The sequence below is a fragment of the Anopheles moucheti genome, chromosome 3 (genome assembly GCF_943734755.1).
Source record: "Anopheles moucheti chromosome 3, idAnoMoucSN_F20_07, whole genome shotgun sequence".
Taxonomy (NCBI): Eukaryota; Metazoa; Arthropoda; class Insecta; order Diptera; family Culicidae; genus Anopheles; species Anopheles moucheti.
Genome location: NC_069141.1, coordinates 9,404,662 through 9,421,041, shown reverse-complemented (window position 1 = coordinate 9,421,041; position 16,380 = coordinate 9,404,662). Strand labels below are relative to the sequence as shown.

Below are 16,380 nucleotides of genomic sequence, written 5' to 3'. Positions count from 1 at the left end.
AGCCAACGGTGCCGCCTTTTGTCACGAGATTCCTGCCGACGGCAGCGTATTGCAGACGGTTGATGGTTGACTTGCGTGCGTAAGTGACGTGGGAACCGGCAGTGATGGTGGTGGTACAGGCATTGTGACGGGGGATCGGTTTTTGACTCTAAATCTAAAGCTTAACGATAGTGCCCGGGGCGTAGGAAACATGTAGAACCGTTGGCCGGGACTCGGCAATCCCTAGACGTACCGCGTCAGCTGGGCGTAAAAGTCCTGCAGACAGATTTGCAGCTGCTCGAACGAGGGTCGCTCCATCGGTAGCATCGTCCAGCAGTAGGCCATTATTGCGAACCTTTTGGGAACGAAGGAGAAGACGGCAAAGGTTAATATAGGAACGAGTTCTTCAACTCGGTGGTGAGAGTTGCAATACTTACAGCTCATCTGGACAGTTGATGGGCTGCGATAACCGGTAACCATCGCGCAAGTAGTGTTCCATCTCGAACGGATCGACCTAGGGAATGGGTAAATGAAATGTCTCATTAGAACTAAGTAAATTCCCTGTCTCATAGCTTTATATTCTGTAGATATTCGTCCAAGGCTAAAAGCTCCAAGTATATTGGGAACTTCATTACAAAATTCCATTATCCATTCCATTCCATTGAACAGTCCGGTTCAATCGTCTGATTCCCAGTTCTGAGTTGCGAATTTAACAGATATAATATCCGGCAGTTCGGCCTACCTCTGCGTAAGGTTGTCGGGCGAGTGTGCATAGTTCCCACATGAGAACACCAAACGCCCACGTGTCGGAAGCTTCACTGAACTGCTTAAACTGGATGGATTCAAGCGCTAGCCACTTGATCGGTCGGTTTTCACTATCGCCCAGGCAGTAATAGTCTCCGGGAAAGAGATCTCGTGACAGCGAGTTGTCGGCCAGCTTCACTCGCAACTGATCATCAATCCTGGAAAGGAAGTATAGGCATTGAGGTTAATTACGATTCCGCAATCCAACTAGACGTTCAACTCCAGCTACTTACACACAGTTACGTGCTGCAATGTCCTTGTGGATGACACCGTGGCTATGCAGATGGCCAAGTGCTTGGGCGAGTTGCAGCTGTATCTTAACGATCTGAATGGTGGTCAGAGTGCGTGCCACCGGTTCCTGCAGGAAGATCTTCAAGTTGCGCGTATTTTCCGGTGCCAGATAGAGCAGAAACGGGGCGGTATGATCGTCGATGGATACACCCAGCACGGACAGGATGCCTGGATGTTGTGCACCGTACAGGCTCATGCCTTCGTGTAGCAGGAGTGATACCTGTATTTGCGACGCATGCGGACCGACTGTCTTTACCAGCACCTCCTGGCTGTCGTTGTAACTTCCACGGTACACCCGTCCGAATGTGCCTTCTTGCAGTAGACTGGACAAGCGTACGCGACATCGCTGCACGGTTAGCTCGGAGATGCGGCGCTGTAGTTCTTCCGGTTCGGCATTGGCGTAGATCCGGTTGCGCGACAGTGTGGCTATGGTAGGAGCGATCGAGGGAGGCGATACGATCGACGACGGTGCAGATGGGGCGTGTGTCTGAAGACGCTGGAAGCTGGACGTCCGGATCGGCTGAGCGTGGTGTGGTTTTCTGTTGAACGAACCTCGAACACAGTACGCGATCATGATGAAGATCGACACGAACAGAATCGCCAGTATGCCACCGATGATGATCGTGATCAGTCCGTTCTGACCGTTGGATGCATTCTCCAACAGGTAAGGATCGGGTTGAGTAGCATCCGGGTGTTCACTGGAAAGAGGGGCACAAAAGAAAGTATTAGCTACGTTTACTACGGTTACGTTCCACCCATCATCAACGAATTCTGGTGTGTTTTTGCGTACCTCATTAGGCAGATCTTTTTCCGACGGAACAGCAGCTCGGTTGTATTGCCCGTCATCCGATCGAGCGTTACCTCAATCGTAATCGTTACATCGACCTCGGCCGACTTTTGTCCACTGCATCGCAACCCGATGGCGAACGTTTCGATGTGCTCGGGTATTTCACCCTGCCAGGATATGTTCATCGACGGCTTCGGCAGTGCGACCGAATCGGGCGAATCTATGTTGATCCGGTAGGGCAGCGGTCGATCGGCAAGACTTTGCCAGGTGAACGAGATCTCCTCCACGTCGGCGGGCACCGGTACGGTGAAGTGTAACGCGTAGGCATTCACCTGCCCTTCGCGCACGTAATATATTTCAGCCGAGAGTCCTGAAAAAAAGGAAGCAAAAGAACACATATTAGTGACGATTTAGAGACTTTTTGCATGTAGGAGAGATCATAGCATGATCATATTCAAGCGGTATTCATTTGTCCATTTGTGTTCCTTTTCAGACTAAAAGTAGAGTATGAAGATGAGTTATGTGCTGGAACTGTCATACGATCATTCGCATTCCCAATTTGTATGAAGAGAAATCCTAGAGGTTTTTGGTGCTTATACGTAAATCGAATAAAGGATGTTGTCGTTGACGGATGTTTTTTTTTTAAATTAAAACTCAAGTAGTTTGAGAAGGTAACATTTTGAAGCAATCTTTAAAGTATCATTTATCTTCTTAAACCTCCCACACCGTACAGTTTATTCGTCTCCACCCATCTTATCAGTTTTGCAGCACCTACCGCAGGCTGAAACTATTCTCATTTATGTACCCATCCGGACTATTCTGTTGATCATAATTCAGCATTAAGTTTAATGTGTTTAAAAAACTCGCACATTAAGATTCCTTCCCGGCGGTTTATTTCATTTAATATCTTCCTCCCCGTCGCACATACAGTGGTGCGCGTTCGTGGTCGCGGCCACAACGTAGTACGGCAACCATACGCTACCCTCCGGCACACGGGAAATATAGCGCGATGCCATTTTTACAAGCGCCACGCAAACGAAGCACGAAAAACATGCTCGTTCCGTGAATGGGATGCAAATTTCACAGCGCTTTTTATTTTCAAAGGCAACAATAAAAAAAACTTAAAAGAAAGCAAAACAAAATGGAGTGCAGCCTTCTCCGGGTGCCGGTGTTATGGCTCTATCACACACTAGGTCGTTTTTGTGGGGTGATTTTATCCCTCTCCTCTCGTCTACTAACCCCCCCCTACCCGACTCCGCGTTGCTGGCCAATGTGCGACAATTATCGCCCAAGAATTATGAGCCGTTAGTGTGTTGCTGCTTAATGCGACAGTAAGCTGCTATAAAATAAATTTTAATCCGCTCAAATTGCATCCGCCGGTGGCTTCTGCAGTTACCGGTGTTATTTTTTTTTTCATTTTTGATTGGGCTTTTGTTTCTTGCACTGCCGTGTTGATATTGCTGCTCGGTGGCTTAATCCTGCACCGGACGATTGGTGGGAACGATTTGTGTGGATTTAAAAAAGGGGAAAATAACTCCATCTGGATAGCGTCGTACCGAAGTTTATGTTCCTTGATCCAATAGAGATGTATGCAATTAATTGTACAAATCACTTCCCGATGGTGGGTTCAGTAAGAGTCTTTTACATAAATCATAAGTTCAACGATGTTATCTTTGACGCAACGAGAAATATGGTTGGATTATTCAAAGTCCGATCGACTTCGGTGTCGATGTGAGTACCTGATTTGTGGCTAACCTTCCTCTTTGTTGATACTCTTTTTTAAAAAAATGTGGCCTACTTTGATAGGTTTTCCACCGATCGAACTACGATAAACGGATGGTTCTGGATTCTATGCTGTGATGTGTATACTGAGTAAGAATTAGTGAGGGAGTTAATCCTTGAGTGAGTTGATGCGAATCATCATTAGGAGCAGTTGCATTAGGATCAACGTGAGTTGACAAAATCCTGACAAATTTGTCAAGTGACAAAATCAGCATTTTGTCAACTCTCGTGACCCTGCACCTATTCTTGTAAGTCATGTGTGTCTTTTAACCTTAAATCCATTACCTCAATCTGGTATAGATGAGTTGGTATCGAACTCACTCATGTATGAATAATATAACTCATTAGTGAGTTGAAAGCAAAGAGCTGTGACTTATGAGTTGAATAATGAGCGAATGATCAATAAGCAACTATTCTCGATCATCAAATATTATACCGAAGAATAACTCTTCAAGGAATTGGTTTACTAGTTAACTCTTTAATGTAACTCACACGCTCTGAGTCAATTCTTCCTAGAGAGTTCTTACCATTCATCTTGGGCGATCGAATTCAATACTACGAGCTAAAACCACGCTCTAAAACCAAGATTCACAGTCCAGTTCCGGTATGTTTCACATTCCTTTACTCAACACTATTGTCATGCGATGGGGAACAATTTGCCCGTCAATTAACAAGCGCGCGAAGCCTCTCTTTCTCCCTATTGCCCTGCGGTGTGGTGGATGCGCCACGTTTTGTCATGCTGTTTTACGCGTGGTTAGAAAGGGCGCGAAAAAGCACATTAGACACGGATCGGCGAGAAACGCGGCATTGTGTGTTTGTGCTCGAGCACCAAACAAAACGGAACCGAAACAATCCCATTGTAAAATCGTTTATTTTAACCTTTTCACCAACGCCATTCACCGTTTAGCTATTCGCTTATGTTCCGTTTACACGCGGCACAACATTTTGCACACTAAATAGTACCTTTTCCTTCGTTGTGGGTTGTGTTTTTCTTTCAATTTACGCGCAGTGAAAAGTGTGGACGAAAAAAAAAATACGCGGCATATAAATCACTGCCCAAAACTGCGCCAAAACGGCCCCGGATACCGAAGCTGGGTAACTTCCGACCGAGAAGATGGTGTGGGGATTCAAAAGCAGGAAAAAAAACCGCAAAAGTAGGTACGAAAAAAAAGGAAATGTGGCGACATTTAATGATGCATACACACTCTCGCGCGTGCACCGGTTCCTTCAACATACCATGCCCGGCAAACTACAGCTTTCGAGCATATTTGTGCAGACTTTGGGGCGCCTTTTGGTCGTGTCGTTGATGAGGTTTGTTCTCGCGCAACTTGCACCACACTGGTGGGAGTTTTTTTTCGAGGGATTTTTCTCTCACAGCTTTTCACGGTTCACCGCACTAACGGTGTTTGGAATTAATTTCCCTCCCGTCTGGGGTCTGGGGTGGAAGAAGATTTGCCTCATCCAGGGTTCTTCCCCGGATTGATCGTGCCCGTGTGCTTGGGCGATTATGGACATTAACAATGGAGTACGAGAGATCCGAGTGAGGGAAAGAGAAAAATAAAGAGAGAAAGGAAGGAACGAAGAGTAAAAATGTTTTTATCTAATTAAATGCACCAAAACCCCGTGGGTGTGGGACGTGGACGACAAAGTGTTTGTTCTGCGTGATGGAAAATAATTGTTCATCCAAAGGACACAACTCCAGGCGAACCACGGGTGAAGCAAATCGCATCAATCTGGCAACTGGAACTGTTCGGTGGGTTAGTGGTCTATTAAATCCCATTCCGAAAATTTCCTTCCCTGTTTTTTTCATGCTTCTTTCATCCAGGGTTGGTGGGGCCCTATTTCGCACACCGCGTTTACTGTTGTGCCCACGTTACCACCTTGGGATAAGATAATAATAACAATCAACCAGAAAATTGAGAGATAATCCGATTAAATTTAATAAACAACCAAGTAGGCTGGGACCGGTAACGCACGCACAGGGTTCGCCGCTTCCCTACTGCACCATCGTAAAAGGTCACCCCTAGCAAAGCTGTTTCTGAGTGTGTGTGTGTGTGTGTGTGCGCTTAGGAAGGGATGAAACGGGTTGACACCTCGATGATGGGTTGACTCGGTACTAAATATTTACTAGAGAAGCTTGACAGATGCGATCGCACAAAAAGGTGTTGGTTGCTGTCCAATGACACGCGATGGGACACAGCGGATAAAAAGGAAAAAGAATTGGTTTTAAAAGAAAAAAACGAAAGAGATTTGGATGCTAATGTGAGGATTATGCGTTGGATAAAAAAAGAGAAAGGGAAACATAACACGAAAGAGAAGAGAATAAAAACAACACAAGCGCATAAAACCAAACCGAATGTGACGAATTTTAAGCACAAACAACACGTTCGTTTGGATTTTGTTTTTCTTTTCCCGTTTTTTGTTTGTTTGCCGTTGTTGTGCTGTTGGCTGACGGTGCACAATGGGTTGATGAATATGTTTATGGCGTGAAATGCACAGATAAAACAAATCAGCGATAATTCTAAAGCCTACACAATAACTCAATCAAACGTTGGGATTTATTTCCCCCTCGCTGTGTTGATACTGTGTTATAAAATTAAATAAGTTAAGCAATAAAAAAACCACAGTGAGACACAACAAACGTATAAAGATTGAACATTAACACACTGAGAAATAGAAAAGAAACGAGCTAAAGATGGTTAAGAATTCAATCAAACAATGGCAACATATTTCCAATGAAAGGAAAGAAAAGAGAGGATAAAGGAGAATAATTCCGATGAAGAAATGTCGATCATTGATGAGCGGAACAAGAGAAATAGTTTGCCGTGACTGATTGTTAAAGGATATATCGTGTAAGAGGACACTTTGTAACCATGGTAACCGTACACCAGCGTATTTTCCGGAGCAGAACATTGAAAAGAAGCGGAATCTGTAGTGAGTAACTACATTGGATAGGAATCCTATTGTATTGCAACGAAGGCATTGCAGTGTTATGTTATTCTCCATTTTCATTTTTTTCCCGTTTTTTTTTCTTTTTTTGTGCTATTTTAAAAATACAGGTTTACTTAACTTCGTTCAATTCTTATCTGGTTTCGTGGTTGGTTAAACGGCACGGTAAGTGCTAAATGCAAAAGTTTAGGATAGGTCGCACTCCCGCTTTTTACTCCCATTAACTGCATTTATGTTGGGCTGTTTGCAATGCATCTTGATAAGAGCGCTGTAGAATTGCATTTCTTTTGAACAAACAATAGGGCACCCCGCATTTTGGAGAGGTTCGTTTTCTGCACGAGTTCGGAAAAGTTTGTTCGCCTTTTTTATTATTTTCTGTGTTTTCAATTACAACCGAACCGCACCGCACGCTATCTCGCACAAAAAGGCGTTATGATTGAGTGTGAATTGGACTCGATTCCACCGGAGATTGGGGAATTGTATTTTCTTTTCGGTTTTTTTTTTCGTTTTAGAAGATCTTTTAGCAGTGTAAATGTGAGAACAGACCCTGAATGCGTGTACTACAGGTGAGTCTCGGTCACCGTGTTTCCCAGGCTGATAATCTTCCGGAACGGAATCGGTTTTATTTCGCTTCTTTCTCTGTTTTGGTTTTGTTTTGCGTGTTTCACCATTTTTGTCTGCATTATGTACGGTAGCTCACGCGCTGGTAGAAGAGTTGGAAGCAACGGTCGTCGGGCCCACACAGCGAAGGTGTGAAATGCGCTATGTTGCGGTGCGAACGGCGTCATTGTTTTACAAAACCTGGACAAGTGAATTTTCAATGGAATCCATTTCCGACAATCCAGTTGCAGTTAAGAACAAGAAAATGGGAAACAAATCGGTCGAAGCACAATTGAAATGGAGCTTAAAAGCGGGGAAGAAACCCAAGACAAAAAAGTGGTCGTTTTATTAGAATGTTCTAATAAGTTTCGAACAATACAAAGTAATGTCAACGAAACGTGTAATGCGTATGAAAGCAAAAGCAAAAAAAAACATATGGAAAAGAAAACATAAAACACGCTAAGGAAAATGCAATGAACCGCAAACAGGTAGAAAAACGGTCCAAAATTTACGAACAAACAAAAGCGTAAAAAAGAAGAACAGAATAGAACGGTAAGGCCGGGGTAAAAGCGTGAAAATGGAATAATAGAAAATCAGGAAGCACCACAACAAAAAACCCAGCACACGGGAAACGATAAAATCCGGCATTAAAGAAGGTAAAACGCGTCGGCACACGTTTTTTGACAGCTTTAAACCTAATTGTTCTCTATTCATTTGACGACGTTTGCGAGCGTGGACGAGCTTCAAACCTTTGGATGGGAGGTTTTGTTTTTACTCGCAGCAATAAAGAAGAATGCAAAACTAAAGGCAACGAGGGAATAAAAACTTAGAAGTTTTATGTTAAGGTGTCTTTATAAGATGTAAGTTATGTAAAATTATTGAACTTTAAAGTCCGTTTTGGTATTGAATATATAAAGAAATCCAAATGCAAAAGAAGAGAGAAGGTTTTGACGGTATCGCTGTTTGAAGATGTTGAAGATTGAAGATGAAGCAAAAGGATCTTTTTCCTTCTTCACCATTGTCTGTAAAGTTTATTTTTTGGTTGGGGCTGTAAGCTTGCAGTAAAATCATCACTTTTCAATGATGATTCGAACAAATTCGTCAACCCCATTTGGCAGTCGGTGGAAGCAACCCATCCAAAGTCCGATGCTAATTTATAATTTATAAAACTTTCCGTGAAAAACTATCGTTTTGCATTTTCTTGCCCGACGGAATGTCGCATTCTTGTCGACTTTTCACTTTCGAAAGACGGGTGTTCGGGTGGTAAAGTTTCTTAAAATTTACACTTTACTCGTGAAGCAAAGTAAACGATAAGACGTCGTGTTGAGACAGACGTAGAGTAGAGATTTAAATACGAAATGACACCGAGTTCGTGTTTGGGGTTTGCTTTTCTGCCATAAGTTGTGCCGTCTTCGGTGTGTGGGAGACCGGAGAGAGTGTCGATCGGAAGGAAAAATCTCCAGCAGACCATCCACTATGGGCTGTGGTCGCAGAAATTAGCGGAATGATTAATTACATTCGAGCGAACCTTCCGACACGGATGAGTTTTGCGACAAGTCACAGAGCGCGCTGGCGACACCGGGGCTGTGTCGCATAGCTTGAGCAGCCTCCAGCAAAGCACACTCGATCGTAAAGCTTGCGCGATCGAATGAAAACCGAAACCTCGAAAACAGCTTTAAAGGTACCGGTGCGCTTTACGCATTTTCCTCGGTGCCTTTTTGTTCGGGGTGACTCTGTTTTTTGGGCTGCAGGTCTGCAAGGTCTGCAAAATCAGAACCGAGCTTCGCGCGGTGCGGTCGTGCTCTGCTTTAATTAGAATTAATTGCTTAATTTCCTTCAAATCATGGTCGCGTGGGTATGAAGGACACGTATAAGGGTACAGTGGAGCAAGGAAGTAAGCAAAAAAAGACAGCAAACCAAAAGGAGAATTATGGACTGTCAGCAGAAAATTTATTCCATTCACATAATATATTTCTGAGCGGTGGAAAACATCTCGGGCTCTCGGTTTTGCTGCGGCACCGAGACCGGTAAAGTTGTGTTTCTGTGACATATTTACTTGATGCGCGTGTTGGAATAGACAGAAAGTGAGGCAAAGAAAACAAAAAAAACGAGCGCAAATGAGAATCCTTTTTATTGCCATCTTCCTTATCCACAGGGCACACCACACACAAAGGAAAAAAACATGGCTCACGCGGTGTATAAAAACGGATTCATCTCCAGCGTTCCAAATGCTGACAACAGTATGCTGGTCAGAATGGGAAATGATTTTCCAGTTTAATATGCATAGATTGTATGGTTTTGGTGGATAGTTTTCTATTCGCCAAAGGATTCACCGTGAAGGACGCTCGTCCCGGGGCGTGTGGAAATCGAAATGAAAATCCCCACCTTCCTGGAGTGTCTGTAATTTTCCACCGTTTCCACATCCGGTTGGACGAACGAGCATCTTTTCAATTAATTTCTTCGTTTAATTAATTTCATTCGGTACGGGTGGGAAAAACGGCAGTGAGGTGTTGGTGGTAGTCCCTGTTCTGTGGTTTGCGAACGAGGATGGAAATCGCTTCGAGGAAATCGTGGTGGAGACGCGTTGCGCAACATAAGTGGTCTGGAAATCATCACCATTCGTCGATTGTTTTTTTCCCGATGGTTAGATGGATGGCGGTTTGGGAGTTTTTTTTTTATCGCTACTCACAGCCTTACCACGGATCTCTTTAGCATTCATCCGCAATCCATCACCCTCTGGGTGGCCAGATGTGAGAAAAACCGGATCGATACGGTCAGTAACGCCACCGGGAGATAGTCGACAAAATGGGAGACTCCATTTTGAATGGCTTTCGGTTGGGGTTTCCAGACACTTAGAGCACAAGGAATCCCTAATACCGCCACTCGAGATGGGTATCAACCGAAAGCCACAAACTATTTTTACGCTCATACGTGGGCTGGAGGTGTTGTTACTGATGTATCTTGTTGCGGTTTTCATGGGAACAAATGCATCTGAGGGTATTGGGCACTATACATCATACTGCACCCGACATGTGTTGATGTAATTAGTAAACCACCAACGCGAATGTGATATTACTTCTTGTCTTAAGTTGACCTACAGGAAAGGGGAAAAAAAGCTCCACAACTCACAATTGGCAGCATGATTAATTGTCCCGGGTTTCGAGATTGGAATAACAATCGTTTGGCACATTGTTTAGAATGATAATACCCTTAAACACCGTACGCCCTTTACCACATAGAATTCGTAAAACTTTATCAATAAATGAAGACCATAATTAATTACCCATCTTCTAGCGTTTCTTCCCAAACGAATCAGAACGTTTTCCCGGAATGGCTCAAGATCTCACCAATTTTTCCAAGCTCTCCCTTCATTGAGTCCGCAGCTAATCATCCATCGACAAATTGGTCCAGTGCTGCACCAACTAATTACCGCACCGGCGTACACGCGGCCACTACTTCCACTTTCTTAAGCAATTATGCTGCTGCAGACGCGGCACTCAATTGGAAAATCTGTCCGCCCATCGTAAGAGCTGCCGGTGATGGATTTGATTTGGCCGGTTTTCTCTTCTCGGAGAACAGAAGCACAAAAAAAAGATATCCACCTTAAACGTTCCACTGCTTTTCACGTGATATGGGTTTGCGGTCCCATCGACATCAGATGGGAGGACAGACACTCGTGGGCAATAGCGCTTCAGGTTTGCTAATAATAATTAAATTAGAACCGACAGGATGGTTACAGATGGGCGGGCCTAGGGAGATGGAAGATGGGAGCTTCACCGTCGCCTACCGGGTTCAGGCAACACAAATAGCACAACATGGCATCAGCTGCTTCACTGCTCGCACTGTGGCACTCTGTCTTTAAGGATCCTTCGTTCCCAACGTCTCAAACGATGTTAATTAAATGCTACACATTTCACTTTGGCGTGCTCGTGAATGACAAATTCCTTTCATACGTAAGAAAATCCGCACGGTGGTCACGGAAGGTTAGACGTCATGGGTAAAAAGCGGACGGCAAAAGGGGGGTTGCACTGGGGGTTGCAACGCCTCGATGAAAATGAGTGTGAAGTAAAATCATCTTTCATCGAAATTGACAGGAGGCGTGTATAAACTGCTTGTTTTCGTTGTTTTCCTTGGAAGTCATCACCCCACGTAGTGCTGGGACTGGGGGTTTGTGCATGAAAAGCCGAGTTATGCTCTCCCTTGGCTGCACGGACTCATTATGATGTACGATCGCAACACTGATAGGCGTCGCGAGCTGTCGCGAAAGATATTCGCCAAAATGTGTCACGATGGTGACGTTTTGTTTGACATTTACACGAGAAAGGTTGGACACGGACGGGTGTGTCTGTGTGTGTTGGACGAGTAAGAATTGGAAGATATTTTAAGCTTATTATGCCAAGAAATTATGCTGCCCGGGTGACTTGGCACGCGAGCCACCCGCGAGAAGAAAGCCGGTTCGTTTCGCTCCAAATGGCCCGTGTTCCTGGCATCCTTAGTGATTGTTGGTAATGCGCTAAAATTTCGGGCACTCGTACTCTGTCTCACCATGGGAACCACTTTTTTCCCGGTTGGGGGTGAGGTGACGTCGTGTCGTCGTCGTCCCCAGTTTTAAAAGCGTCTCATTCTCATTCATCGTTCCTGGACATCAAACTCCCCGTTGGAGCGCGCGAAACGTGGTAAGTAATGCGCTTTGGGACTTAGTTTTCTTAGGTTCCGGTACAAAACAAGGACCTTCTTCGTCCTACCGGAATATGCATGGAAAGCGGCCACTTGTGTTTTGCTTGCGGAACGGCAAAAAGCACGCATAATGGTCAGGGTGGCTTTCGATGGCGATACGGAAAATTATAATAACAGAAAACTTTTCTTTCCCAACAAATTGAGAGAGAGAGAGAGAGAGAGAGAGAGAGAGAGAGAGAGAGAGAGAGAAAGAGGGTGAGTGGATTTTCTTTCGAGGGAAAATTGCCCCATTCCCAACGACGGCATTTCATCGAGTAACGAGCGTCAATTGTCAACGGTTTTCATTGGAAAAGTGGACGATTTCCTCAAAGCAGGGCGCCGAGTGTTTGAGTCAATAATCTGCCGAAAATTTTGCACACAATCGATGAGGTACGGCACGTGATGTTTGGATTCAGTGAAATAATTTGCTTTCCTAAAAAAAAAGGAAAAACCTTAGCTCAATAAACAGGATTTCCCGGTAATGTAGCAAGCAGAAATGTTTAACGTATTTAGACGGTGGCGCGACCGTTGAACACCACGTTGAAGAAAACTCTGGCGAAAGTTTAAAGTGATGCCACGTTTGTTACCAGACGGGAAAACCACCAGACCAGACGCAAAATGTTGGAACTTTAAGCTGATTCGGTTCGTCGTAATTGAGAATCCTTGTCCATGTTCCAAGTGGTTGAAAATTACGCGTTGGCGCCTAAATTTAGGCAAATAGCGTACAAGTTAGGATTTATAGCAAGCGGAGAACAATTAATAGCAAACGAAGAACCAAACCAGATGGGCAAACAGTTGAAATTGAACCAATTGTAAAATTGCCACCTTAGTAGTGATTTAAAATGTAAACAAACCAAACATAAACAGCCTATAATCAGCACCCTCACAAACATGTAATTCTGGTGCGAAACACTCTCTGGCCCGAAACCCGAAATCATTAAAAAAATGTAATGAAATTGTTAAATCACAATCCTCACGCACCCTTACAGTGTCCATCGGCGCATATCCTTCAACTCATTTCCCGGGGAATAGGGACACCATCGAGCCCCTTGATCCAATACGCGGCGCTCTACGCAAATTCGATTACGAAAACCCCTCGTACGCGTATCGGTCTTGGGTCATCAATCGAAACGCGTGGGTAATGTGTCCTTTCGCCCTTCTCTGTGCGATGTGCTGTTTTTCGGCGCTTCAATTTCACGGTTCGTTGCCCTTCGTTTGCACCACATACACGTCGACATATGTGCAGCAACAGCAGTGCAAATACATGACCACCCGGCGTCGTCCGGTCTCATAACCTCAGCTAAATACATTTTCATTGAGCATTTCACGGAAAAATGTAATTACATTACAAGCCTCACGGACAAACACACGCAGGACGGCAATCGCCATTGCCGGGGAGCACATCATGCCTATCATTCCAAAACACCAACGGAGCCGCCACCGAACGGACGGGAGCGTGTGAATAAGCGCGAATAAATGAATGAATGAATGGAGGAAAAGCAAAAAAAGAAAGGAAAGGAATCGGTGCCAAAAACAAATGGTCGACATCTTTAGCTTGATGTAAGCCTGGGCGATTAAATTATCATAGTGCGGCTATAGAGAGATTTTGCCACATTAAGCACGGTCGGGTATTCGCTTGTTAGCGCCTTACAAAACAATAACGCGGCACCCCATAGCGTTTCTACTCGTCATTCTACACGTCCTAGTGTGATTCTGAGGGCTGACAGTTGACAAGGTGCGTGTGCCCTGGTGTGAGAGTTCAATATTTTGAAGGAGTGTTTTTCACTGTCACGGTAGGTGTTCTAGCTGCGATACCAACACACCACCAGCATACAAATCACTCGATACCGTTGTTATAATTCCATCCTTAGGGGTCTCGTTACACTCCCTCCAAACTTTCACGCATCCGTCACCGAGGGGTGAACAATTGTAACGGTCCGTTACCAGGCGCTAAAAGTGATGTTTGGTGTGACAGAAGCAAAAAAAAAAATAGGACGAATTTGCCATTTATGCATTGTTGCCATTTTCCTCCCCGCTTGTTATTATTGCATTACGAATGCTGCACAATGCCGGAACTTTGAAACGTTCGACAAAATGCATTCTGGTGAACAACAGGGAGGGGTACAAAGCGCGACATTATGTGTGTGTTTTGCATTGTTCGGTTTGTTCCTGGTTCCGATGCTGGACTGCATTGGAAGCAATTTTCCGATCGTTCGATGCAGCAGTGCTGCGAGTCTTGAAGGTGTGTGACAAAGTGTCACAAACGTCGATGTCCCGTGGATAACAGCGGCGCTGAGAGATGAGCTTAATTGAAGGACCACCGAGTGAAGTGTGCTCGGACCACTCGATTTGGCCATTTCACCATTTGTTCTACTTGAACACCCGCCTCCCCCTTGAAGGCAGCTGCATTTTCTCGATGATTATAATTGATGGTTGTGCAGCGGTGGTGCCACACGTCGTGGTGAAGTGCATTTGCCACTGTTCGAACGATTCCGGTAAGTGCCATCGTCCCGGAACCACAAACGACGGAAAGTTAAAGGAGGTGCTCTGATTTTGGTGCATTTCAATAGACCAGCGCGTCGGTTTTGCATATAGGGGTGATTTATTTTTCAAACAAGCAGGAGTGATCCTCGAATGATCGCTAAGGCGATGAATGTACGAAACACTTAAAATTATGTTAATAATCGATCACACTTTTCTCACTTATTTGGTGACATTATCGTGTGTTCTTGTGAGTTCTGCAGATTAATTTCACAGCAGCTTATGGTTAAGGGATGCTTGTCGCTCCAGCATCCCGTGGTATGTTAGTGTGGGCCATTTCAAACACATGGTCCAATTTTTACAGAACGTGTGCCCTTATTGGCTTTGATAGTGTGAAAAATGAATAAAAAACATGTTGGTGTTTAACAGTGTGTAACATAACTGTAGGGTCATTTGTTTTATTTGGCGAATAAAAGAAAAAAATGAAGAGATAAATCAAAAGCAGCATCTATGAAGTTGTTTAAATTTAAAATACGATTTCTATTGCTATTTCTTTTTCTATATTAGGGTAATATAAAGATATACTTAAAACTTTTATACAGAATTCTTCTGAGCTATCTGTTTAAGGAAAAATAAAAAGCATGTTTTAAGACTTTCCATCTTTGTAGTAGACCATCTTTTCAATTCATTCCTTTATTTATATGATATGATATTCATATATAATAAGAAACCTTATAGTTATGCTACCCACTGTAGATGATTTCGACAGTCTTTCGAGAGTTTACATTGAAAAACTGTTAATGAGTTTAAATTCAGAAATTTTAAACCTAGAAGCAATTAAAACACCCTCCAAAAAGGCCAAACAATCGATATATCTGTGAAGAATGTAGCGAATGTGATAAAAAACTTGTTTAAACCAGTGTTTAAAAAGAGACAACAAAACCCCCCACACTTTCACACACAAAATGAAATCAATCCTTTTTTTGTGCAATAAACCCAACCCTTCGCGCGGCTTGTTTGTAATATAATTAAGAAACAATCAATTCCAGCTGTATGCCGGCGCGGGTCCGGAACATCATGAGGAAAATAATAATAATGAGTAGCAATTCATTTAGCGTATTAATGAAATTCGTCCACCCGGCACCTGACAACGATGTATATTTCGCTCTAGCGCCCTTCGGTTTGGTCAGGGTACGCGACGGAATTGGGTAAAATGCATTCATCGATTAAAATAAAATCCCTTCCTACCGATCGTCCGGTCGAGCCCTTCTCGGAATACTCGTGCAGATTAAAGTCAAGCCCCGTACATGGCAAACCCATTCGGCCAATTAAATCCAGACATTGGGTAAATCTCTGAAGCGTGTTGCGTACGGTGGTCGTTGCAATGGGCACAGAAATGATTTCAGTACATTATGCTGAAATTGGATGACGTTTTGTAATTTCATCCCGAAATGTACTATCCCTTCATCGTAGCAGAATGTAGTCCAGCGCTGCCGGATGGTATTAAATTATGCACGTCCGGTAACATTGGCATTGTGCCGAATGCTTCTTGGGAATGTAGACCCCAATGTTGCTGTGATGTGTGTTACATATTTTAATTTACCATTGCTAAAAAAAGCGTAGTACATGCTTCATCACGAGCTGAAATCAAACTCCGAATCGATAACTAATTCCATGATAAATATCTGTTGCCATTTGCCCAATCGAATGTCCCAACTGAAAAAGGGGGGAGCGATGAATGTGTCAAATTCCCCGTCCTCCCTCATTTTGACACCCGAAATGTGTGACAAGTGATGCGAAATTTATGCGAATTGCATTTGCAACTGCGTACGTGAAGCAGCGACACAAAAATATGCTTCGGTGGTGGAAAATTGTGTAATTTTAATGCCATTCAAACCAGCCTCGAGTTGCGTACGATGTGGCGAAAGTATTGTTGAAGTGCGACATTCATTGTTCTGTTGCATGTAGCCTGGGAAACTTAAATTGCCAGC

The 16,380-nt window shown here is 43.9% G+C and overlaps 1 protein-coding gene across 1 annotated transcript in view; it reads right to left on the bottom strand.

Annotated features, from left to right (window-relative positions):
* Nucleotides 1-192: 192 nt before the first annotated feature.
* LOC128301198 (tyrosine-protein kinase Dnt) overlaps nt 193-16,380 on the bottom strand; it is an 83,811-nt gene continuing 67,623 nt past the window's right edge. The window contains exons 2-6 of the mRNA XM_053037555.1: nt 1,865-2,231; nt 1,017-1,772; nt 722-941; nt 417-493; nt 193-334 (exon numbers count right to left, since the gene is read on the bottom strand). Of these exons, the coding sequence (XP_052893515.1) occupies nt 223-334; nt 417-493; nt 722-941; nt 1,017-1,772; nt 1,865-2,231 (1,532 nt within the window). The 3' untranslated portion in view covers nt 193-222. The remainder of the gene's footprint in view (nt 335-416; nt 494-721; nt 942-1,016; nt 1,773-1,864; nt 2,232-16,380) is intronic.